The sequence below is a fragment of the Lutra lutra genome, chromosome 14 (genome assembly GCF_902655055.1).
Source record: "Lutra lutra chromosome 14, mLutLut1.2, whole genome shotgun sequence".
Classification (NCBI taxonomy): Eukaryota; Metazoa; Chordata; class Mammalia; order Carnivora; family Mustelidae; genus Lutra; species Lutra lutra.
In genome coordinates, this window is record NC_062291.1 from 56,011,501 (window position 1) to 56,036,182 (window position 24,682).

A 24,682-nucleotide genomic window follows, 5' to 3' on the forward strand; every position below is an offset into this window, starting at 1 on the left:
AAGTATCTCTACACTGCATGGCAGGTGGGGATCGAAGTCACAATCCTGAAATCAAGAGTCGAATGCTCCTCCCGCAGAGCCAGTCAGGGGCCCCAGACCTATGGGTCTATTTAATGAACTCCCTGCATCCCATTCTCCACTGAATTCACACCTTTTGTTTTAAAATCTTGCCTTCCTTGTTGTGCATACTTCATTCCATCATTTTTGACAGTGGCAGCCTGCCCCCTCAAAAAAAAATCAGAAGTTATTTCTGGAGGTCACTGGAAGGTAGGGGAAACCATATTTTCTCAAGTCTTGCCTCCTAAATTCTGAGACAGGATCTTTTTTCAATTACCTGAGCAACTTTCACCTGTGCAGTGATGGAGAGGGGAGAATCCCTTTCTTTTATTTTTTTTCTTTTGAGAGCCTATGGTCCTTTTATCCTTGGAATCAAACAAAGGCTTCTACTTAGTGAAACTTACTATTTCGTGAACAGTCAGTGAGGTATGCATACAGAGGAACTAGTACTTGGGGGGTTCGATTTTGTTTTTCCTATAATTATTGAGGCAGCTGTGGTGTAAGCCATCATGCATCATAATGGTCCTCAAAAAATCTAGGTTCAAATCCCATTTTTGTCACTTAGAAGGTGTACAACACTGGATGGGTCTCCTGTTGCCTCCAAATTTCCCCTTCTCCTTTTGTAAAATTAAAATTCCTTTTCCCTGTGTGTGGGGGTGGGGGTGGGAGTGGGGATAAGAGTTTGATGGTAAATATATATAAATTTACTTAGCTAATTACTTGCTACATATTTGGACATTCAAGAGTTCTGTTACCTAGGTTTTGTTTAATGTTAGTACAGTACACAAATATTTCAAAAGGCTTTCATTTTCTAGGACAAAATATACTGGTGTTTGCTAAAGCATTAAAGGATAAACGTTTTTGTGTATAAGGATTTCCTCTAAAATCATAAATTCTCAACTGGTCATTAATCTGAAAATCCAGAATATTTTGCAGTTTTTGTGATTAAGTGATTTACTTCACTGGCTCTCAACTGGAACCACCTAGAATGTTAAAAAAACAAACAAACAAACCCAAAAACCGAAAACATTACCAGTACCTGGGCTCTGCCCCAGACCTGTTAGACCAGAATCTCAGGGCAGTAGTAGTAGAAGCAAAAGAAAAACACGTATTTTTATCTTTATCAGTAGGCCAAAGTCCTTTCAAAAGAGAGATTGAAGCAATCCATCTGATTGATTAGTTTATGAGTCAGAGGGACAGGTTGAATTAGCAGGGAGTATTATAAAAGCTTTAGATGTCAAGCTCACTGTTGTCCAAAAAGAGAGTGCTTCCATGGATCTAGTTGTGGTTCTGGTGCTCTGTCTCTCCTGTTGGCTTCTCCTTTCACTCTGGAAACAGAGCTCTGGAAAGGGGAAGCTCCCACCTGGCCCCACTCCTCTCCCTTTCATTGGAAATATCCTCCAGTTAGATGTGAAGAACGTCATCAAGTCCTTGAGCAATGTAAGTATGCTTTATGGTTCTCCAGCTCCTCTACTTTTAAATAAAATATATTAAAATTAACCACATTATATTAAAATATCAAGGTATGTCTGTAAAGCATATACTTGTGAAATATTGTCAAGAATAGTGGAATAAGGGGCTCCTGGGTGGCTCAGTGGGTTAAAGCCTCTGCCTTCAGCTCAGGTCATGATCCCAGGGTCCTGGGATCGAGCCCTGTATCCCTGCATCAGGCTCTCTTCTCAGCAGGGAGTCTTCTTCCTCCTCTCTCTGTGCCTGCCTCTCTGCCTATTTGTGATCTCTGTCAAATAAATAAATAAAATCTTAAAAAAAAAAAAAAAAGAATAGTGGAATAAGGGGCGCCTGGCTGGCTTTGCCAATACAGCATGCCACTCTTGATCTCAGGGTCATGAGTTTTGAGCTGTAATGTTGGGTGTAGTGATTACTTAAAAAAAAAAAAATAGTGGAATAAAATAATGTGTTCTATGAGTAAAGAAGCATTTAGGCTGTTCTGTGGTAGCATTAAAATAATAAAGTCCAGGGTGCCCGGGTGGCTTTGTCGATTGAGTGTCTGGTTCTTGGTCTTGGCTCAGGTCATGATCTTGAGGTCATGGGATCAAGCTCCTCATTGGCTCCATGCTTGGCTCAGCGCTCCATGCTTGGCTCAGCACAGAGACGGCTTGTGATTCTTTCCCTCCCCGACTCCCCCTCTCCCCAATCCCCATTCATATGCTCACTCTCTCAAACAGTCTTTAAATCTTTTAAAAAATAATGAAGTGACAAAAGCCAGGAATTCTGCTGCCTTTGTTTCACAGCCCTTTGCTGTGATTTCTGGCTGAAAGTAAATGGTAAGGGTGGTGTTTTGTGATTAGAGATTTCATTTGAGGAGTCATCTACTATATAGTCTGTGTGTTTTGTTCATGAAAATTGAACTCTGAAGAAGCAAATAGTGCCTGACGGCAAGCAAGTAACTGGGTCCAGAACTAGCTTGAATGAATGCAAAAAATAAGAAATCATCAGGACCAACTGGATGGTAACATGATCCCCGGATTCCACACAAAGCTGCTGTCTATACCCTGTGAATGCTGCAGGATAGATGAGATGTGAGATGTTGCCTGTCCTGGCACTACCTTTGGTGTTAGTAATACCAGCAGATCTCAAAGTGGAATGGGCATGAGCACCAGCTGGGGTGGTTTTCTTTCTTTCTTTCTTTCTTTCTTTCTTTCTTTCTTTCTTTCTTTCTTTCTTTCTTTCTTTCTTTCTTTCTTTGTATGGATTTCTAGTAACTATCATAAGGCTACCAAGTCAGAATCTTCAGGAGATGGGAGCACCTGGCTGGCTCAGTCAGTAAGCTTGAGACTCTTGATCTCGGGCTCATGAGTTCAAGCCTCATGCTGGGTGTAGAGATAATTTAAAAAGAAAATCCTTTAAAAAAAAAAAAAAAGAAAAGAAAGAAAAGAGAAATCTCCAGAGGATGGGCTTTACAGGTGTTCCTGAAACAGCTGGGTACTGGTTCTGAGATAGGCACTGGAGACAAAAGAGGTTGGCTAAGTAGGGTTCAAATTTGGGTGTTCTGTTATTAGACACTGGGATTATACAGGAAATTCTTTGAATTTCAGTCACTTTATCTGTAGAACAGGGTAAATAAACCGAGCTCAAGGCGTTGGTGTAATAATCAGTTGTAATTATCTGAGTACCAATTTCCCGGAGCATTGCCTGTCACATCAGTGGCCCTCTCTATGTGTCAGCTGTAACAATCTTATTTATATGTAAGATCCAGGAATATTTGAAGCCATGTTTGGTAGAATAAAAATATCGACAGTATGATGATATCAGGCTTAATCACACACACAAAATCATGCACAAAACATAGACTAAATTGTGACTTCTTTTGCTAACATACATGTTTTCTTTGAAATTCTCCGCTCTCAAAAGCGTATGGCCCTGTATTCACTCTGTATTTTGGCATGAAGCCCACTGTTGTACTGTATGGGTATGAAGCAGTGAAGGAAGCCCTGATTGATCTGGGAGAAGAGTTTTCTGCAAGAGGAAGTTTCCCATTAGCTAAAAAACTTAATAAAGGACATGGTAGGTGAGCAGGTACACACGTTTGGCACTGGTTATGGGGTTGGAAAGGATGGAAAACTAGAATTTGAAGAGCAACTCAGCAGAACTTGGCCCATCGTGAGGCTGCTGAGTATGACCTTCCTCCTCCTTGCTTAGGACCTCCCGCCCAGTTTCTGTTTCCCCTCTGGTAGGAATCCTTTTCACTAACGGAAACAAATGGAAGGAGATAAGGCGCTTCTCCCTCATGACCCTGCGGACTCTGGGGATGGGAAAGAGTGACCTTGAGAGCCGAGTTCAAGAGGAAGCCTGCCACCTTGTAGAAGCTTTGAGAAAAACCAAAGGTGGGTTATTCTATAGCTCTGATCTTGGCAGGCTGTTCTCATCTACTGATGTCCTTGGAAACATTTCAGCCCTCACGTGGGAAGAGGGAGTGCAGCAAAGAGCCAGGGGAGCTTCTGTGTGTCTGTGCTTATCAGGTGTCATTTCATGACTGTGCTACAGTGTGGGTATAAAAGGTCATTTAATCCTTTTCTGTCCCAAATTTTTTATTTCCACATCATTACACCATGAAGGTACAACATTTGGGGACTCAATTTTTTTCAGTTAGAGAACGGTATTTTTCCCATAGTAATAGTAATAATACATTCCCATGTAAATGTGTTTAAATTCCAGTCAGCTAACATACAGGGTTTTTTTTTTTTTTTTAATTGGTTTCAAGTATACAGTGTAATGATTCAGCGCTTCCATACTTCACCTGGTGGTCATCCCAACAAGTGCCTCCTTAATCCCCATCACCTACTTCACCCATCCCCTCGCCCACCTCCGCTCTGGCAACCATCAGTTTGCTCTCTGCAGTTAAGAGTCTGTTGCTTGGCCTGTCTCTCCCTTGCTGTCTCTGTCTCTCTCTCGTTTTCCTCTTTGCTCATTTGTTTTATTTCTTAAATTCCACGTATGAGTGAAATTATATAGCATTTGTCTTTCTGTGACTGAGTTATTTTGCTTAACATAACACTCTCTAGATCCATCCACATCATTGCAAATGGCAAGATTTCATTCTTTTTATGTGTGAGTAATATTTCATTTTGTGAAATATTACACACACACACACACACACACACATCTTTATCCATTTATCTATTGATGGACACTTGGGCTGCTTCCATAATTTGACTATTGTAAATAATTCTGCTATAAACATCAGAGTGCATGTATCCCTTTGAATTAGTATTTCTGTATTTTTTCGGTGAATACCTAGTAGGACAATTGCTGGATCGAAGGGTAGTTCTATTTTTGAGGAAACTCCATACTGTTTTCCAGAGTGGCTACGCTGGTGTAAAGAACTATTTTAAAATTATCAGTTTGAGTTATTTAATGTTGTTCCCTATTTACTCTAATACCCTTCAATATATGGTAAGAAATGCATGTTATAGCATAACCCTGAAACTTACACAAATACCAGGTTATAAAATGATTTACTTAATTAGACTTCAGCTATCATTAATAACTCTTTACCCTGCCTTTGGCTCTGTTTTTAGCTTGATTCATTTTATTCTCTTTTATTGGTCTTTTTAAAAATTTTTTTACAATTTATTTTTTTATTGGTCTATTTTTAAAAATGATTTATTTATTTATTTATTGGATACAGAGAGAGAGAGAGCACAATTGGGGGGAGCTGCAGGCGGAGGGAGAGGGAAAAGCAGGTTCCCTGCAGAGAGCCCAGTGTGGGGCTCTATCCCAGGACCCCAGAATCATACCCGAGCTGCCTTCAGGTACCCCTCTTTTATCGGTCTATTAATCATGTTTTAAATTTTCTCTATTTTGTGATGTTTTGACATTTTAGGGGCCTTTCAGAACCAGGGAGCAACCTCCTCTCCTGGGGTAGCTAATTACTAGATACAGCAAACATATTGTCTTTGATTTATAAATCAACCTATCCAAGGCCCACACCCCCAAGTTGCCTCCATCACCAAATTCCCACACACGAAGCCAATACTCTCCCTGCTCTAAATGAAACCAGGGCCAGTCACTGGATAACCAGTTAATACCGCTATAGCCCATAGCCCTCTGCAAATATTCAAGCTATCCAGTCCTAAATTTACTTAGCATACCTATCCTGCCTTGCTCATTCTTTCCCATGAAAACCTCAGTAAAGGCTCTGGAACATGCTTTCCCCTCGTGCCTCCTGCTTTCCCCTTGTTCCTCCTGCCTCCTGACCTTCTTTGGTCCTTCTCCATGTGGCCTTGTGTGACATGTGGCCTTGTGTGATGCACTTCTCTTCCTGGGAACTATGAGTAACAAACTCTCTTTTCAATGGGTACCTTCCCTGATCTATTGGCCTCATCATCTGAATGAAAACAGAATTGCAAGCACATTTTAAAGCACAGTGGGATTTGGGGTTAGAACTTTTTTTTTTTTTTAAGATTTTATTTATTTGTCAGAGAGAGAGAGAGAGAGAGAGCGAGAGCATGAGCACGCACAGGCAGGGGAGCAGCAGGCAGATGGAGAAGCAGATTCCCTGCTGAGCAAGGCGCCTGATGCAGGACTTGATCCCAGGACCCTGGGATTATGACCTGAGCTGAAGGTAGACGCTTAACCTACTAAGCCATCCAGGATTCTCAGGGTTAGAACTTTTATGCTAATTGTTTAACCCCCTCTGCCACTCTATGAAGTGCTTGTCACGATGAATCTGATTTTCACTCTGGATTCCAAATTACCCTGCTTTTAAATTCTCTCAAATGAAGTGAAAAATCCTAAAAGTACCTATTTTAGCTGTGAATCTCTCTCTCTCTCTCTCTCTCTCTCTCTCTCTCTCACACACACACACACACACACACACACACACACACACACAGACACAGAAATAAACCTCAAGACCTTCCCAAATTATCCACTACCTTCTAAAGTTTTTCTGAAAGCTTAGTGTCCTCAAGTGTTTCAACTGAAAAAGAGTCTGGGGGCACCTGGGTGGCTCAGTTGTTAAGTGTCTGCCTTCAGCTCCAGTCATGATCCCAGGGTCCTGGGATAGAGTGTCACATCAGGCTCTCTACTCAGGGGGAAGCCTGCTTCTCCTTGCGTGTGCTTTCTCTGTCAAGTAAATAAATAAATAAATAATCTTTAAGGGGGAAAAAAAGAGTCTGGAATAGAAGCAGTTACCCAAACACGTTTCCTATTTTTTAATTGCCTCTCATTTTGGATTCTGGTCAACCTTAATTACATCACTGATGTGAATTTGGGGGCCTTTTGCATACAAAGTTCATTGATCATTTGATTATAGCAATTACATTTAAATATTTCTCACTAAAAAATAAAATTTTTCCTCTGCTTTAATTTATCTGTAAAATGACAGAATTGGCCTAAATAATAGTCCAGTTAAAAATTTATAACTAGGGGCGCCTGGGTGGCTCAGTGGGTTAAGCCGCTGCCTTCGGCTCAGGTCATGATCTCAGGGTCCTGGGATCGAGCCCCGCATCGGGCTCTCTGCTTGGCAGGGAGCCTGCTTCCTCCTCTCTCTCTGCCTGCCTCTCTGCCTGCTTGTGATCTCTCTCTGTCAAATAAATAAATAAAATCTTAAAAAAAAAAATTTATAACTATGGTCTTCTGCTAATGGCTATATATTAGCAATACTCCAGAATTCCATAAGAGGGCAGGCTGTCCAAAAAATGTGGGTCCTGATTGACGATGAGGGACCCTGTTTCCTAAAGGAAATTATTATTTTTTGTATCGTAATAAAGAAACACAAGAATTCCATTTATTGCCTTTTCCTTTTTAAATTTAAAAAAAATTTTTAAGATTTTATTTATTTATCTGACACAGAGAGAGAAATCACAAATAGGCAGAGAGGCAGGCAGAGAGAGAGGAGGGAAGCAGGCTCCCCGCTGAGCAGAGAGCCCGATGTGGGGCTCGATTCCAGGACCCTGGGATCATGACCTGAGCTGAAGGCAGAGGCTTAACCCACTGAGCCACCCAGGTGCCCCAATTTTTTTATATTAAAAAAAATTTTTTTAAGCAAGTTCCATGCTGAACATGGGGCTTGATCTTATGACCCTGAGATTAAGAGTCACATGCTCTGCCTACTGAGCCAGCCAGGTACCTCAGGACTCTATTTGCAAATTTAATCTTTTTTCTTTGCCTTAGCTGTGATTTAAGTTTGAAGTGAAAATTTCTTATTTTACTTTTGTCTGAGGCAAACAAATCTGCACTATAATTTTATTCATTTGTGTTAGTTTTCCTCTCAGACAACATGGATACCTTTTGCTTTTTTGTTTGTTCCATCAAAATACCTGAATTTTTCCATCATCTTTCCTCCTTTAATCTTTTCCTCTGCTGATTTTACACATAATTCACTTTAACTATTCATTATCTATAGAAGGTTTCCAGGTCCCAAACTATTTCTTCCTCCCTACAGGAGTGTACACGTTTACCAGACAGGTGTGATTCTGCATTGATAACTTAAATTATTAGGTGTTTTTAAAAAATGTATTTTTATTATTATTTTTAAGTAATCTCCACACCCAAAGTGGGACTTGAACACATGACCCCAAGATCAAGAGTCAGGTGCTGGCTCCACCTACTGAGCCAGCCAGGTGCACCATTAGGTGTTTTTAAAAGTGGCGTCTTTAAAGTTTTTTCTTTTGCTCTTCAAAGTAATAGTCACCTTGGGTCAGAATCAAGTAAATAAAGGTAGTGATCTAAATGGAGTATTTGGAAGATTGTTATTAAACAAACTAGGGTGGGATGGACTTCCCATTTAAGGGAAAGGTGATGTGTTGATTTTGAGCATGCTGAAATCTTCGCTGACAAGGGGATTGCTATTGTTTTAGAGATCCTAAAATTACCTATTATGAACAACAAAGAGTTTTTTTTTTTTTTAAAGATTTTATTTATTTATTTGACAGAGAGAGATCACAAGCAGGCAGAGAGGCAGGCAGAGAGAGAGGAGGAAGCAGGCTCCCTGCCGAGCAGAGAGCCCGATGCGGGGCTCGATCCCAGGACCCTGAGATCATGACCTGAGCCGAAGGCAGCGGCTTAACCCACTGAGCCACCCAGGTGCCCCAACAAAGAGTTTTATATGTATATTTTAATGGTATTTTCTAAATCTTTCCTATTCTTTAGCCTTACCCTATGATCCCACTTTTGTCCTGGGCTGTGTTTCCTGCAATGTGATCTGTTCCATCATTTTCCAAAATCGTTTTGATTATACAGATCAGACTTTAATGGACTTCCTGAAAATATTTAATGAAAACTTCAAGATTCTGAGTTCCCCATGGATTCAGGTAAGGTCATGTGAGGTCTTCCCTCTGACACATCCAAAATTCTGTACGGACCATGCTGTGAAGTAAATGAAAACTGGACATTTTGGATACTATAATGTAACTGTGGAAATGAGGTTCCTCCCCCTCCTTGAGATTTGTTTTGTCTTGTTTGTTCTGCTTGCTCTAGATTCGTGTTGCTTTTTGCTTTCCATAGGCTATAGATATTTGTTTATTTCGTGACTTTTCTGGACCATGTTTCTAAGTCTCCTCTTCTTCATCATGTGTGGTCTCTGAAATCTCTGTTTCTTTGTGTTCAGCTAGTGTTTGCTGCAGTTTTCCTTGAGTGTGAGGGGCTGAAAAAAGGGTGTGCGGGGAGAAAGAGAGAGGAAGAAGGGGACAGAGAGGAAGGGAGGAAGGAAGGAAGACAGGACCAAACAAATGAACTCTTCCAAATTGGTTCTGGACTGGAGCACTCCTTCAGTGCTTTCACCAGACCCTTCAATTCTTTCTCAGTCTTGTTGCTTACATTGAGCCAAGATCAGCTAGAGGTGAAAACTTAAGGTCTTCTGGGGTCTTTTCTTAGCCGATGTCCTGGTTTCTAAATTTTAAAATGTCTAAATTCCTCAATATACCTGGGTACTTTGGAATGCCCTAATACCAGAAGATACTTTCTCCCCAGCTTTTCTTCCCAGGATTCTGGTGCCCTATCTTATGTCTTAACTAGTCTTTGCCCCAGGTTATTCATTTGCCTTACAGATTTTTGAGACATGCCTGCTGCTCTCCACCTGAGCTCTAGTCCGATGACAAAGACAAGAGCCTGTGTCAGTCCTTCAGGTTGCCCCAAAGCAGTTGCAACAGAAAACACAATTTTTTGTAAGGTCTAGTCTAGTCTCTTGCACTGGAAACCAGAATCCCACACAAGAAGCTGCCCTTATTAAGACCACTGCCAAACCAGGAAGGAGGTAGAAGAGGGCAAATTAAAAGTTACACAGACTTTTCCACCATTTTCAAGTTGCCTTTTTCGGGATTCAGCATTCACTTGATTGCTGTAAGCCTTTGTTTTCTAGAGTTCTGACAAGTTGATTCTCATGGTTTTGCAAAAAATCTCAGCTCTCTTTTTTTGGAGTGTCCTGCCTTTGGAGATATCCAGTCTGGCATTTTCACTGGTCATACTCAGTGAAGTGAATTTTTGAATACCACACTCTTGCCCAGGGCAAACCTCATGGAGTGTACATGTTGAAAAGAGAGTCAAAACCTTTATTTCACAGATAAGAAGATAAATGTCTGGGGTGCCTGGGTGACATCATTCGGTTAAGACTCTGCCTTCGGCTCAGGTCATGATCTCAGGGTCCTGGGATCGATCCCCGCATCGGGCTCCCTGCTCAGCAGGGAGCCTGCTTCCTTCCCTTTCTCTGCCTGTCTCTCTGCCTGCTTGTGATCTCTCTCTCTGTCAAATAAATAAATAAAATCTTAAAAAAAAAAAAAGAGAAGATAAATGTCCAAATATGGAGCTGGTGGAATTCAAGCCTATTGACTCCCTGGCCACTGGTCTTTCCCCTAAATTCCAAAGACCTTTTTTTGGTGACTGCCCAGAAACGTGCTGATAGCACACTCAGTGGGCATCCAGGCCCTTGCTGAAAGGTTCCCATTGCCTAAAAGATTTGTCCTCCACTCACACTTAGTGACCTCTTCATCACATATTACTTAGCAGAAATATGTTAATCTAGGAAGGAAGAGAATGTCTCCTTTAAGCAGGGAAAACATTTGGGACCACAGGTGCTGCCAGGATGCACTGATGAAGGAGTAGCTTTTTGCTGTGTATGAGGTTGTCCAAACTCCCTTAACCTCAGTCTTCATCTATAAAATGTGAATCATAGTAATTCACGGCATTCTATATTTCAAGGTTGTAGGGAATAATTAATATAAAACATGAGAGAATTGATGTAAAGATGCTTTAATACTATAAGGTGGACGATGTCTGAGTATAGGACGTTATTGTCGTATTTCATCATCTGGTCAGAGTTTTCTCCCTTAGATATCTCCATGAGCATAGAGAATTACTTTATATACACAATATAAAATGCTCTTCCAGGAGACAGAGACCATTTTCTCTTCATCTCCTTTTTTAACCAGGGCTTGACATATCTTCTATATGTCTTCTATACATGTTTTAAAATTTAATATATATATATATATATATATATTTTAATCTCTAAGGTCTACAATAGCTTCCCTGCTGTCCTTGATTATCTCCCAGGAAGTCATAACACAATACTTAAAAATTCTGTTTTTTTTTTTTTTTAAGATTTTATTTATTTATTTGACAGAGAGAGATCACAAGTAGATGGAGAGGCAGGCAGAGAGAGAGAGAGAGAGGGAAGCAGGCTCCCTGCTGAGCAGAGAGCCCGATGCGGGACTCGATCCCAGGACCCCGAGATCATGACCTGAGCCGAAGGCAGCGGCTTAACCCACTGAGCCACCCAGGTGCCCCAAAATTCTGTTTTTGTAAATAATTACATTTTGGAGAAAATAAAAGAACACGAAGAATCCTTGGAAGTGAACAATCCTCAGGACTTCATTGATTACTTCCTGATGAAAATGGCACAGGTAAAATGTTAATGACAGATCCGTTATTTGTTTGCCTGCATTTCTTTTGTTCACTGATTAGTGCTCATGAGGATGTTTCAATCATCAGGCAAGAAATGCTTGACAGACACTTTAGGTACTTCTGTATGCATGGATCTACCTGGATTGAGCATCATGGAATATCACTCAATCTAAGATTGAATTGTTAAATAACTAGGATATGTGGAACCTATTTGTTAAGTTTCTACCTGAAGAGAAAGAGAATGTACTCTTTAGGGGAAATAAAAACACAAATTAGAAATTACAAAATATGGAGCCTTAAAATGAAGGTATATGTGATCTTATCTCAGTGTGTGGGAGAATAAGAAGGAAATGTTTAACCTAGCTGGGCTTCCTGCTTGTACTGAGGGCTGATGTAGAGCTTCAAAATATTTGCAATAAGAATAGGGGAGGGAATTTCAGATTGGTAGAATGGTATGATGAGAGGTTCAGAAGTACGTGTTGGCAAAGAGATTAGATGGATGGAAAAAGGAAGTCTTCACTGAGTGTAACCAAAAATGGATTTGGACAGATATAGAGTTGGAGGTTGGTGCCTGCCAAGTAACTGTAAGACTGAATGTTGGCATGAAAAGTTTTAATTTGCTCAGGTAGATGTATGAGCTTGAACAAGAGTGGAATACAAATAATTATTGGGGGAAATTATCCTGGGAGTCCTGTAGAATGAGCTGTATGATAAGAATGGGGCCCAAGGACCAACTGTGAGATTTTTCATTTCTTGACTTTCATTTGATGAAAAAAGTCTGGACCATGGAAATACAGGGAATCCTGTAATAAAATCAAATTGTTCATTTTGTCACATCTCAGAGATCTATAGAGGCTGATTTTAGTGGGAGGAAAGGAGAAGTAAGGACTGCATGGGAGATTTTAGTAATAAGAACAGATATCCTATTTTAGAAATTTAACCAAGGAGTGAAAGATTGAGATAGTAAATCTGAATAGTGAATATGATGAGTGATAGGGTCAAGCTGGAAATTGCGTGACAAAAGTAATGTAGATGCCATAAGGACACTTGTACCAAAGCAACATCCTTGAATGGGGGAGAGGCAGAATCCAGAGTGCATTATAAAAAGTTTATTCTAGAGAAGGAAATTCCTTATTGAGGCCATCACTTTATCCAATCACTTTGTAGCTTTGGGCAGAAATAAGAAACGGTGAGTAGGCTAACATGGGAAGGAAGAAAGATGCTGATGAAGTTGATTGTCAAAGAATTGTCCTTGGATTTCAGTTGGACACTCGAATCACATATTCTAGGTGCAATGGAGTGAAGAAGGTGGTGGAATTTTTTGAAGAAACTGGAAGTTTCTCTGCTTTCTCTGCTGTTAGGGCAATGTTTTTTATCTTCCAACTCTGTTCCCCTTCCACTTTTATTTAGATCAAAGACTGGCAAAGCTCATCTGTCTTTATAAATAAAGTTTTATTGAAACACACATACATACACAAAGTATGGACACCTTCCCAGAAGAATGCACCCATATAAATGTTTTTGTATTTTGCATATATTTTGAGCAATTTCCTTAATGCTAGGAAGCCTTTCCACTGGTCCTGGGTGCTGACATCTCTCATATATCAATTAACAGTATTTCCTTAATATTATATTTAAAAACTGCATTGTTCCTCTGGACTTCATTATAGTATTTAGATTCTAGCTAATTATTCCATTTTTTCTTATTCTTAATATCTACACTGAGTATAATTCACATGCCATACCCTCCCCACATTTCAAGTGTAATTCCGTAGTTGTGTATTTTCAGAGTTGTGCAACCACCACCACAATCAATTACCAAACATTTTCATCACCCTCAAAAGAAACCCCATAAGCTTGAGTAGTTATCTCCACTGTCCCCCAGACCCTTCCAGCTTTCAGGCTTCACTTCTCTACTTTCTGTTGATATAGATTTGCTATTCTGGATGTTTCATATTAATGAAATTATACTGTATTTTGTTCTAGCTTCTTTCATTTCACTCCTTTATGTGCTTGAATGATATTCCGGAGAGGATATACCATGTTTTATGTATCTACTCCTTGGTTGATGGACATTTTGATTGTTTCTGGGTTTTTGGCTCTTTTTCTTTTCTTTCTAAGATTTTATTTATTTGAGAGAGAATGAGAGAGCACGAGCCAGAGGGAGAGGCAGAGGGAGAGGGAGAAGCAGGCTCCCCACTGAACAGGGAGCCCAATTCCAGGCTTGATCCCAGGATGCTGGGACCATGACCTGAACCAAAGGCAAATGCTTAACCAGCTGAGCCACACTGGCGCCGCTGGGTTTTTGGCTCTTATGAATAATGCTTCTATGGACGTTTGTGTGCAAGTTTTTGTGTAGACCTATGTTTTAATTTCTCTTGGGTATATACCTGGTGGTAGAATTGCTAGATCATATGATAAGTTTATATTTAACCTTGGGTGGAAGTGTGGTGGATCAAAAACCTAAATGTAAGAGCTAAAAATATAAAACTCCTAGAAGAAAACTTAGGCATAAAATTGGCTAAAATTGATAATCTATGTGTATGTAAGCACTGATTCTTCAAATCACTTCAATAGATGAAATGCTAATAATGGTTTATAAGTGCCCTACTCTTTTTCCTGGCTTTAGAGTAGTTTTAGTTTGGAAAGGTTAGAAAACTGTGTGACGTTGATGTTACCAGTGGGTCTAGCAAATACAGCTGTTGAGGTTAAGCCTGTCTTAATGGAGTTGATGACAATTTAGGCATGCCACAGGTCACTTGGGGATTGTAAGAACCTTATTAAATTAATGTTGGCCCAGGGGACTGGATAGGAAGAAAATTTCTTTTTTAATTTTAGCGATCTCCATAGTCAATATTTCAAATGGTCCCATTGTTGTTTTCAATTTTGTGTCACCTTTATCTTAAACCAGCTTTAGTTGTCCTTGTGAGGTGCTTTTACTCTCCCTATGAAAAGTTATGAGATCTCTATTCATTCGGTGTCTTATTCTAAGCATCTGCCTTACTCCCATAGTCTCCTTCATCCTTTATGGGCAGTTAATGTCCAAATTTTCTGTCTTCAAGTCTGTAATATTTCTTCTATTTGTATATCTGCACTAATTCCTGCACTTATTTCCCAAACCAAATTGTCCTGCCTTACATCTGGAGTACCATAGGGGCTGGCCCCCTTTTGTCTTTGTAAATTTGTTCTCGCTACAATCTGTTCTAGGATGTGCTGCCATGTTAGCTTTTGCATATTTTCAACTTTGTAATGAGTTTTTAGGCAATATAGAGTCTACATAAATTCTGTAACAGAAGAGAATTACAAACTCTTGATCCTGGCTTATACCATTTTTTAAGATATGGCTCTAATTTACTCATTTCTATTAGATAAGATTGTGTTTGCCTACCAACAAGAGAAAACCCAATTAACAATTTTTTTTAAAAGATTTTATTTATTTATTTACAGACTGAGATCACAAGTAGACAGAGAGGCAGGCAGAGAGAGGAGGGGAAGCAGGCTCCCTGCTGAGCAGAGAGCCCAATGCGCGGGGTCGATCCCAGGATCCTGAGATCATGACCAGAGCCGAAGGCAGAGGCTTTAACCCACTGAGCCACCCAGGCGCCCCCCAATTAACAATGTTTTAAAGAAATAGTGGGGAGTGCCTCTCTGCCTACTTTCGATCTCTTTCTCTCTCTCTCTCTCTGTCAAATACATAAATTAAAAAAAAAAAACACCTTAAAAAAAAAAAAGAAATGGTGTATTTTTTTCAGGTACAGAGACTCTCATGTTGGGCAGTCCAGGACTTGTACAGTAGCCCTGAAGTATCATGGACTCATGTGCCTTCCATTTTTCTTTAGCATACCTACTGTGTAGACTTCATGTTCATCATGTTTCAAGATGATGTCTACACCACCTCCACCAACATATCTGTGTAGGCATGTAGTAAAAAGAAGGAAGGAAAGTGACACCAAGAGACCATTGGGAGGTGCCTGGGTGGCTTACTAGGTTAAGCAGCAGATCAAGATTCCAGGGTCCTGGGATGGAGCTCCACGTCGGCCTCCCTGCTCAGTGGGGAGTCTGCTTCTCTCTCTCCCTCTGCCCTCTCCCCACTCTTGTGCTTGCTCTCTCATTTGTTCTCTCTCTTTCAAATAAATAAAATAAAATCTTTAAGAAAAAAAAATAGTCCTTTGGTAAGAAATAGGTTGCTTGGCCAGTGTAGCTGTGAAAGAGGCTAGGAAATGGAATCTGTAGGCAAGTTTGCTTAACTATATAACAATGTGTTATTTTAGATTTGTTATAATTATGTATGCTGCCAAACCAGCAAATAATTACATCAAATAATTCCTAGGAAAATGACGACAATCAGTTGAAGTTTACTTTTGAAAACTTAGTAAACAGTATATCTGATTTATTTGGAGCTGGGACAGAAACGACAAGCACCACCCTACGATATAGTCTCCTGCTTCTGCTGAAGCACCCAGAAGTCACAGGTATGGCCAACATGGTGGGCAGGGTGTACTTCTGAGCATATAACTGATGTTTATAATGATGTTGGAGCACCTTCAAAGTGTTCATAGAACCCGAATTGGCATGTAAATATATATGCATTTTCTCTTTTTTCATCTCTCTCATTTGTGTTTTATCAGCTAAAGTCCAGGAAGAGATTGAGCGTGTAATTGGCAGATGCCAGAGCCCTTGCATGCAAGACAGGAGCCGCATGCCCTATATGAATGCGGTATTGCATGAGATCCAGAGATATATTGATTTTATCCCAAACAGCCTGCCTCATGCAGTGACCCGTGACATTAAGTTCAGAAACTATGTCATCCCCAAGGTAAGATGTGTTTCTCCTACACCTGACTTCAGTGCTCTTGAAGTTCTCATATTCACGGTGTGGTTTCAATCCTCTACCAGTACAGATGAGAGAGTGCAAGAATTATACATGTGGCAGCTTGATGGACTTTGTGCTGTTTCCAGTTTGAGGCTATAAATTTTTGTTTTTGAGGCTATACATTTTTATAACGGGTTTTGATATTGACTGTGTAATTCTTCCAAATTTGTTCTATTTCTTTAATATTGTTTTGGCTACTCTTAGCTATTTACATTTCCAAATAAATTGTAGTATTAATTTGCCAATTATCCAAAGCACTTGGCAATGGTTTTTATCAGGGTGATAGTAAATTAACTTGGAAAGAATTGACATGTTGGAATGTTGAATCTTTCAATTCATGGATATGGTGTATTCTCCTAATTTATTTGGGCTTTCTTTAATTTTTTTCAATATTGTTTTCAATATAGTGGCTTGTACATCTTTTAGATTTTTCCTAGGTAAATGATATCTTTAATGTTATTATAAATTGTATAATTTTTTAAATGCCTTTTCTACTTTTTTGGAATATGGAAAATAATTGATTTTATTATTTTGGTGACTTCATATCTACCAACCTTTCCAAATTCACTTATCATTGTTAATAATTTGAATCTAAGTAACCATGGATCACTCAAGTCTGTATTGGACATGACTGACCTAAGTGGTTTTTTTTCTTTTCTGTAATATTTAAAACCTTATCTTCAGGGGCGCCTGGGTGGCTCAGTGGGTTAAAGCCTCTGCTTTCGGCTCCGGTCATGATCCTAGGGTCCTGGGATCGAGCCCCGCATCAGGCTCTCTGCTTAGCAGGGAGCCTGCTTCCCTCTCTCTCTCTGCCTGCCTCTCAGCCTACTTGTGATCTCTGTCTTTCAAATAAATAAAATCTTTAAAAAAATTAAAACCTTATCTTCAGAGGCACATCAGTAGCTTAGTCAGTTAAGTGTTAGCCTTCAGCTCAGGTCATGATCCCCAGGTCCTAGGATCAAGTCCAACATTGGGCTCCTTGCTAAGCCAGGAGCCTGCTTCTCCTTCTGTATGCTGCTCCTGCTGCTTGTGCTCTCTCTCTGACAAATAACTAAATAAAATCTTAAAAAATATATTTTAGCTGGGCTTTAAAAAAGCATAGAAGGGGAGCCTGGGTAGCTCAGTCACTGGGCGTCTGCATTCATCTCGGGTCATGATCCCAGGGTCCTGGGATCGAGTCCCACATTGGGCTTCCCGCTCAGTGGGAAGCCTGCTTCTCCCTCTCCCACACCCCCTGCTCGTATTCCCTCTCACTGTGTCTCTCTCTGTCAAATAAAATCTTTTAAAAAAGGAAAAGGAAGAAGCATAGAAGGCACTAGAGAATCCCTTTCTAGAGAAATGAAAGAACTTAAATCTAAACAAGTTGAAATCAAATAGGCTATTAATGAGATGCAGTAAAAAATAGAGGCTTTGGGGCACCTGGTTGGCTCAGTGGGTTAAGCCTCTGCCTTTGGCTCAGGTCACAATCTCAGGGTCCTGGGATCAAGCCCCACATCGGGCTCTCTGCTCAGCAGAGAGCCTGCTTCCCCCCCTCTCTCTGCCTGCCACTCTGCTTACTTGTGATCTCTCTCTGTCAAATAAATAAATAAAATCTTTAAAAAAAAATAGAGGCTCTGAGTGTTAGGATAAATGAAGCAGAAGAAAGAATTAAGGATATAGAAGACAAAAGTGTTGGAGAATAAAGAAGCTGAGAAAAAGAGATAAACAACTACTGGATCACGAGGGGAGAGTTCAAGAGATAAGTGATACCATTAAGTGCAATATTAGAATAACTGGAATCCCAGAAGAGGAAAGGGAGAGAGAGAGAGAGGTAGAAGGTATATTGGAGCAAATTATAGCAGAGAACTTCCTTAATCTGGGGAAGGAAACAGGCATCCAAATCCAGGAGGCACAGAGAACCCTCCTCAAAATCAATAAAAATAGGTCAACACCTTGACTTATGATAGTGAAACTTGCAAATCTCAGAGACAAAGAGTAAATCCTGAAAACAGCTCAGGACAAGAGGTTCATAACCTACAAGGCTAGAAACATTAGACTGGCAGCAGACCTATCCACAGAGACCTGGCAAGTCAGAAAGCACTGGCATGATATATTTGGGGTCCTAAATTAGAAAAATACACAGCCAAGGATACTTTATCCAGTTAGGATGTTATTTAAAATAAAAGGAATGATAAAAACTTCCAGGACAAATTAAAAGAATTTGTGACCACTCAATCAGCCCTGCAAGAAATATTAAATATTAAAAGGGATCTGTTACACAAAGAGGGAGCCTAAAAGTAACATAGAACAGAAAGGAACAGAGACAATATACAGAAACAATAAGTTATACCAAAGAAAATTCATATTTTTGAGGGTAAAGTCAAGTGAGTTTTGATCAACATGTAAGGTTGTGTAATTAGCACAACTAAGATATAAAACATTTCTATCATCTCAAAAATTTCCTTCATTCTCCTTTTACAGTCAATCCACCTCCCCCAGTTTCAACCCTTGGTAACCATTGATCTACTTCTGGCTCTACGGTTTTGCCTTTTAAGGAATGTAACATAATGGAATGTGACATAAAAGTAGTATAACCTGTAATCAATATAAACCTTTATCTTTTTTAAGTGACAGAATGTGTTTGAGATTAATCTTTGTTATCACATGTATCATTAGTTGTTCCTTGTTTTGATGAGTAGTTTTCATCATATCGAGTGCCACAAGTTGTTTATCCATTCACTAATTGATGGATATTTGGGTAATTTCCAGTTTGGGGCCATTTGAATAAAGGTGCTGTGAATATTTGCATACAGATTTTTGTGTGGACATAAATTTTGTTTTCTTTTGGGTAAATGCTTAGGAGGGGGACTTGGCTTAACTGTTCATAAAAAACTGTCGAACTGTTTTCTAAATGTGGCTGAGACAGTTTACATTCCCACAAGCAACATATTAGAGTTCCAGTTACTCTAGGCCCCCTCCATCACTTGCCATGGTTGGTCTTTTTAAATTTTAGATCCTATAGGAGGTTGTGTAGTGATATCACATTTTGTTTTACTTCTATTTTCTGGATATATAATGATGATTTGCTTCTTTTCATGCGCTGATTGACTACTCATATATGTTCTTTGGTGGAGTGTTTGCTGAAATTATATTCCTATTTTTTATTGGGTCATTTCCCTTACTTAAGTATTGCAATCCTTTATATATTTTCCATGCAAGTCTTGTATCACATATAGGTGTTGCTAACATTCACTCTCAGTCTGTTGGTTGTTTTTTTCTTTTTCCCTTTCTTTCTTTAGTTTTCAAAGAATGTCTTTCAAAGAGCAGAAGTTTTGAATTTTCATGGAGTTCAATCTATTATTTCTCTTTTGACTTGTGTTTTTGTGTCTTATCTGAAAAATTTGTTGCCAACACAATTTCCCAAATATATGCCCTTACGTTTTCTTCTACAAGTTTTATGCTCTTAGATTTTCTGTTTAGGTCTGTGATCCATTTAAAGTTCATTTTTACTTATTGTGTGAAGTAGTAATGTTTTGTTGTTGTTGTTGTTGTTATGGATATCCACTTATCCCAGCATCATTTATTGATAATATATTAGCTTTTTAAATCTTAAAGTAATATTTTCACATACTACTTGTCTTAAAGTATATAAGGCAATGATTTTTTAAAAAATAATTTGAGAGAGACAGAGACAGTGAGAGAGTGCATGAGCAGGAATGAGGGGGAGAAGCAGACTCCATGTGGAGCAGGGAGTCCAATGTGAGGCTTGATCCCAGGACCCTGGGTTCATGACCTGAGCCGAAGGCAGATGCTTAATGACTGAGCCACCCAGGTGTCCCAAAGGCAATGACTTTGTAAATAAAATTATAGACCTTAAATATGATAAACTTAAAGGGTAGAATTTCTTTCCAATGTTTAATTTAAAAAAGTAGAAAATCTAAATAGCCTTTAAACACACATACACAATGACTATGAAATGTTTTATGTATATGTAAATAACATATATGAAAATGTATATACATCTGTATTTTAAGTGCGTATCTACTTATGTCCATCAATCTACCTCACTCCTAAATATTTCACTATGCATCTTCTAAGAACGAGGGCTTTCTGCACATTCATTGAGATGAACAGCATTCATCTCAAGGAACTATTATCTATACAATAATTTTATCTAATATATAGCCTATAATTACATTTTTTTCTGTTATCCTAAAATACTCTTTTGTAGCTTTTTTTGAAGGGGCATATAGTAGCTAATCAAGGAATAAGTATGTAATTTGATTATCTGTCCCTTTAGGCTACCCTTTTATAAAGAAAAGTTCCATTTCCTTTATTTGTCTCATTTCAAGGTGCTGACAGTTTTGAGGAGTCCAGGACACCATGTGGAATATTCCTCAGTCTGGTTCGGGTGGTTTTTGTTTTTGTTTTGAGATTAGATTCCACTTCTGTGTTTTGGGGAAGAAAATTACATAGGTGATGTTATGTATGTCCCAATGCATCACATTTGGCTAGAGACTTACAATATCAATCTATACCATTATTGGTGATGTTAAGCTACTTACTTATGAAGGAGGTATCTGCCATAATTCTCTATTGCTAGGGATCTATTTTTCATAGGTGATTGATAAGAAAAAAATCTATGGCATGGTACTTTAAGACCTTGTAAATATCCTGTTTCCCAAATCATTAATCTAATAGTTTTAGCATTAATTAATGATCTTTACTTGAATTGTTGAAAAATGATAAGTTTTTAAATTTTATTATTGGGGTGTGTGTGTGTATATATAGCTAGGATTCATCTATAACAAAGAGTTCCCCCACATTTTTATTTTTTTAAAGATTTTATTTACTTTAGAGACAGTGTGAGTGGGGAGAGGGGGGCAGAGGGAGAGGAGAGACAGAATCTCAAGCAGACCCCTGCTATGCCATAATCCACATGAGATGTATGAAAACTGAAGTGACAAAATAGAGCAAAGAGACACACAAGTGTCCAAACATTGTGATCAATGGAGGGAATTTAGAGGGCAAGTAACCAAGCATTCGGTATTTCAGACCTTATTGGAGGCCATGTTAGCATCCTGACTAGCACTGGCCTTAATCTCATCCCTGTTTATTATTTGGTCTCTCTGGCTGGAAATCCTATGGGCCTTCTTTGGACCTTGGATTCTTCACATATAGATCAAAATATTGAACTAAGTTATTTCCACATTTCTTCCAGCTCTACAACTTCTTTCTAACCCAGTTTATCTTCATCTGTTCATTTCAGGGCACAAACGTGTTAGTATCACTGACTTCTGTGCTACATGATGAACAAGAATTCCCCAACCCAGGGGTATTTGACCCTGCCCACTTCCTGGATGATAATGGCAACTTTAAGAAGAGTGATTATTTCATGCCTTTCTCAGCAGGTAATAAATTCCTTAGGTGCTGAAGGGGCCAAAATATTTTGGGGGTGCGGCACTACATAGTGCCTGCCCTGGCGTGGGTAGAATTGTTCTTTGTCCATGACCAGAAACATCACTCTAGATATATCACTGAGCTACCAAGAGCTCCTCTAAGCAGCAGATGAAACTCATTTAGACTTTATTCACTGGCCATGAGAAAGGTATATAACTCCTCAACTTTGAGTTAAGTATTTTCTTTTTTTTTTTTTTAAGATTTTATTTATTTATTTGAGAAAGAGTGAGAGCACAAGCAGGGGGAACAGGAGAAGGAGAATCAGGGTCGCCACTGAGCAGGAAGCCTGGTGTAGGGCTCAATTCCAGGAACCCTGGGATCATGTCCTGAGCTGAAGGCAGATACTTAACCAACTGAGCTACCCAGGTACCCCAAGTTAAGTATCTTCTATGTGGGGCGCCTGGGTGGCTCAGTCAGTTAGGTGTCTGGCTTTAACTCAGGTCATGCTCTCAGGATCCTGGGATTAAGCCTTACTTCAGGCTCCCTGCTCAGTGGGGAATCTGCTTGTCCCTCTGCCACCCTACCCACTCATACTCTCAAATAAATAAATAAATAAATAAATAAATAAATAAATGAATAAATATTTTTTTAAAAGTATTTTCTTCACTTCCCAGAGTGAGCTCTGGGGTGAAAAGTATCCACAAGCACAGCATGGACACCACAGGGGCTCACACTCTAGTTAGGGAGGCAGACTAGTAAACAGATCATTATAATCTGATAAGACTAGTGTTGTGGGAGAGGAAAGGCCAGGCTGCTCAGGAGACCAGAAAAGGCAGCTTCCTGCTCACCCCCAGCCCACAGTGAGGTATGAACTGGAATAAGCAACATTCTAACAGCAGAAAGGGAATTTGAGCTGCCTCACAGCAGATAGGAAGTGAGGGAAAGAAGAGAAGATGGGGCACTTTTACAAAGTAGACCGTAAGAGAAGGATGTTTCTATAAACTGAGGTCAGAACCTGCCAACCAACCATGGCATCAAGGAAACCTTTGCAAAGTGGCAGGATGCCCTGCACCTGATTGTCCTCCACTCAAGATCATGTATCTTGGATATTGGGTCTCCACATCAATAGTGTTCACTGAGTCTCCAGCCATGGAGTTCCCTTCAATTATCTGATGGTTTTCAATACCTGCTTTGGGTCTTGCACTGTACATACCAAGATGTCAAGGACTGAGCCTTCCCTACAAGTAGTGCACATTTTAGTGTGGTAGAAAAAGATAAACAGGAAATTATGATTCAAGGTGATGATCTATGCTTTAATTGAAGAGTAAATAAGATTCTGAGGATACCCAGAGAGAGCAAGACTCTACTGCCTGAGGAGATCACAGGGATTATAGAGAGGAAATGCATGAGACATAGATCCTGAAAGAAGTATAAGAGAATTGCACCTTAACCAAAAGGAACACCATGAGATAAAGCTGCAAATGTCATGGTATGTTGGAGATTGATGAAGAATTGGTATGGCTAGAACCAAGAGTAGAGGGTTTGGAATATGGAAGGAGAGATATGGAACCTCAGACTGGGTACAGAATGTGAAGAGCCAGTTCAACCCATTTGACCTCCTGTTATAGGACAGATCAGGGACACACTGAATATTTTAAAGTGAGAGAGTAATACATTTAGACGTGTTTTTGGAATCACATGAAGGAAAAAAAATCTTTTTAAACTTTATGCCAGAGGTAGGAATGGAGACACAGATACATGAGTTCTCTTCTCTTAGTCCTCCTCCCTCCAATGCACTTGGTGAAGGGGGTGGGTTTCTACAAAAATGTATGGAAACTGGAAATATGAAAAGAGCAGTTGTAACGTGGAAATATATAGTGAAGTGCTTGATGTAGGCCTGATACTCAATAATTAATTGTTGAATGAAGGGTTCCCATCAAGACACTAGGTTAATAGCAAGCATTTCCATCCTTCTGTCCACCTGTCCCTCTAACCTTCCTTCCACCTCTCCATCAGCTTGGTCATTCATCAGATATTTCTTGTGACATGTCTTGTGACGGTTCAAAACATAGTGTTCAAGGAACAGATCCCTTGTGTTTGTTACTTTCAGGAAAACGAATATGTTTGGGAGAAGGACTGGCCCGTATGGAGCTGTTTTTATTCTTGACCACCATTTTACAGAAATTCACCCTGAAATCTCTGGTCGACCCAAAGGACATTGATACCACCCCAATTGCCAGTGGGTTTGGCCATATCCCACCCCCCTACCAGCTCTGCTTCATTCCCATATGAGGAAGGGCAGACCATCTGCCTGCTGCTGTGCTGTTGTCTGTAGCTCCTCCTCCTCTAGGGCATCAATCACCTCCTCACCGCTGGGGATGCACTCTCTGACCTCAGCTCCTGTTTCCCCATTCCCTCCATACCCAGTGAACATCCAACCTCTGCTAAAGCAAAGTTTCCAGGGGCGCCTGGTGGCTCAGTCATTTAAGCGTCTACCTTTGGCTCAGGTCATGGTCCTGGAGTCCTGTGACTGAGCCCTGAATCAGGCTCCCTGCTCAGTGGGGAGTATGTGTCTCCCTCTCCCTCTGCTTCTCTCTGGCTCGTGCTTGCTCATCTCTCTCACCTGCTCATTCTCTCTCTCAAGTAAAATTTATTTTGGGAAAAAAAAGAGGAATGTTTCCAGAATTTCATTACACACATGCTGTGCTATTGTTTATACTCTGTAACACTTGTATTTGGCACCATATATACTTCTCTAATATTGAGCTATTACTCTGTTATCACCGTGAAACAAAACCAAATGATTTGTATAAGCTAACATACAACCATTTATCCTCTGCGTGTTGTAAATGGAAAGCATCACTATTTGCTGAGCCAGTTCTTAGACTTTCCTTTTTTGGAAGAAATGGAAGAAAATAGAGTCCAAAGAAATGGAAGAAATGGAAGAAAATAGAGTCCAAAGAGGCCACACTGCACCGTCCTCATAATGAAAGCACAGAGAGGGACAAA

General features: G+C 39.7%; 1 protein-coding gene across 2 annotated transcripts; it reads left to right on the plus strand.

The window, feature by feature from the left end:
* Positions 1 to 1,246: 1,246 nt before the first annotated feature.
* On the plus strand, positions 1,247 to 24,294 carry LOC125085209 (cytochrome P450 2C41-like). 2 transcript variants are annotated; one of them, XM_047703492.1, is made up of 10 exons: positions 1,247 to 1,497; positions 3,420 to 3,582; positions 3,753 to 3,902; positions 8,674 to 8,834; positions 11,031 to 11,094; positions 11,308 to 11,420; positions 15,752 to 15,893; positions 16,050 to 16,237; positions 21,543 to 21,684; positions 23,784 to 24,294. In XM_047703492.1, exons 1-10 carry the CDS (start codon positions 1,330 to 1,332, stop codon positions 23,963 to 23,965), a joined length of 1,473 nt encoding a protein of 490 aa, XP_047559448.1. In that variant the 5' UTR covers positions 1,247 to 1,329; the 3' UTR covers positions 23,966 to 24,294. The 2 variants fall into 2 exon arrangements, with proteins under 2 accessions (XP_047559448.1, XP_047559447.1); XM_047703491.1 differs by having other exon boundaries at positions 11,031 to 11,091; positions 11,305 to 11,420.
* The last annotated feature ends 388 nt before the right edge of the window (positions 24,295 to 24,682 follow it).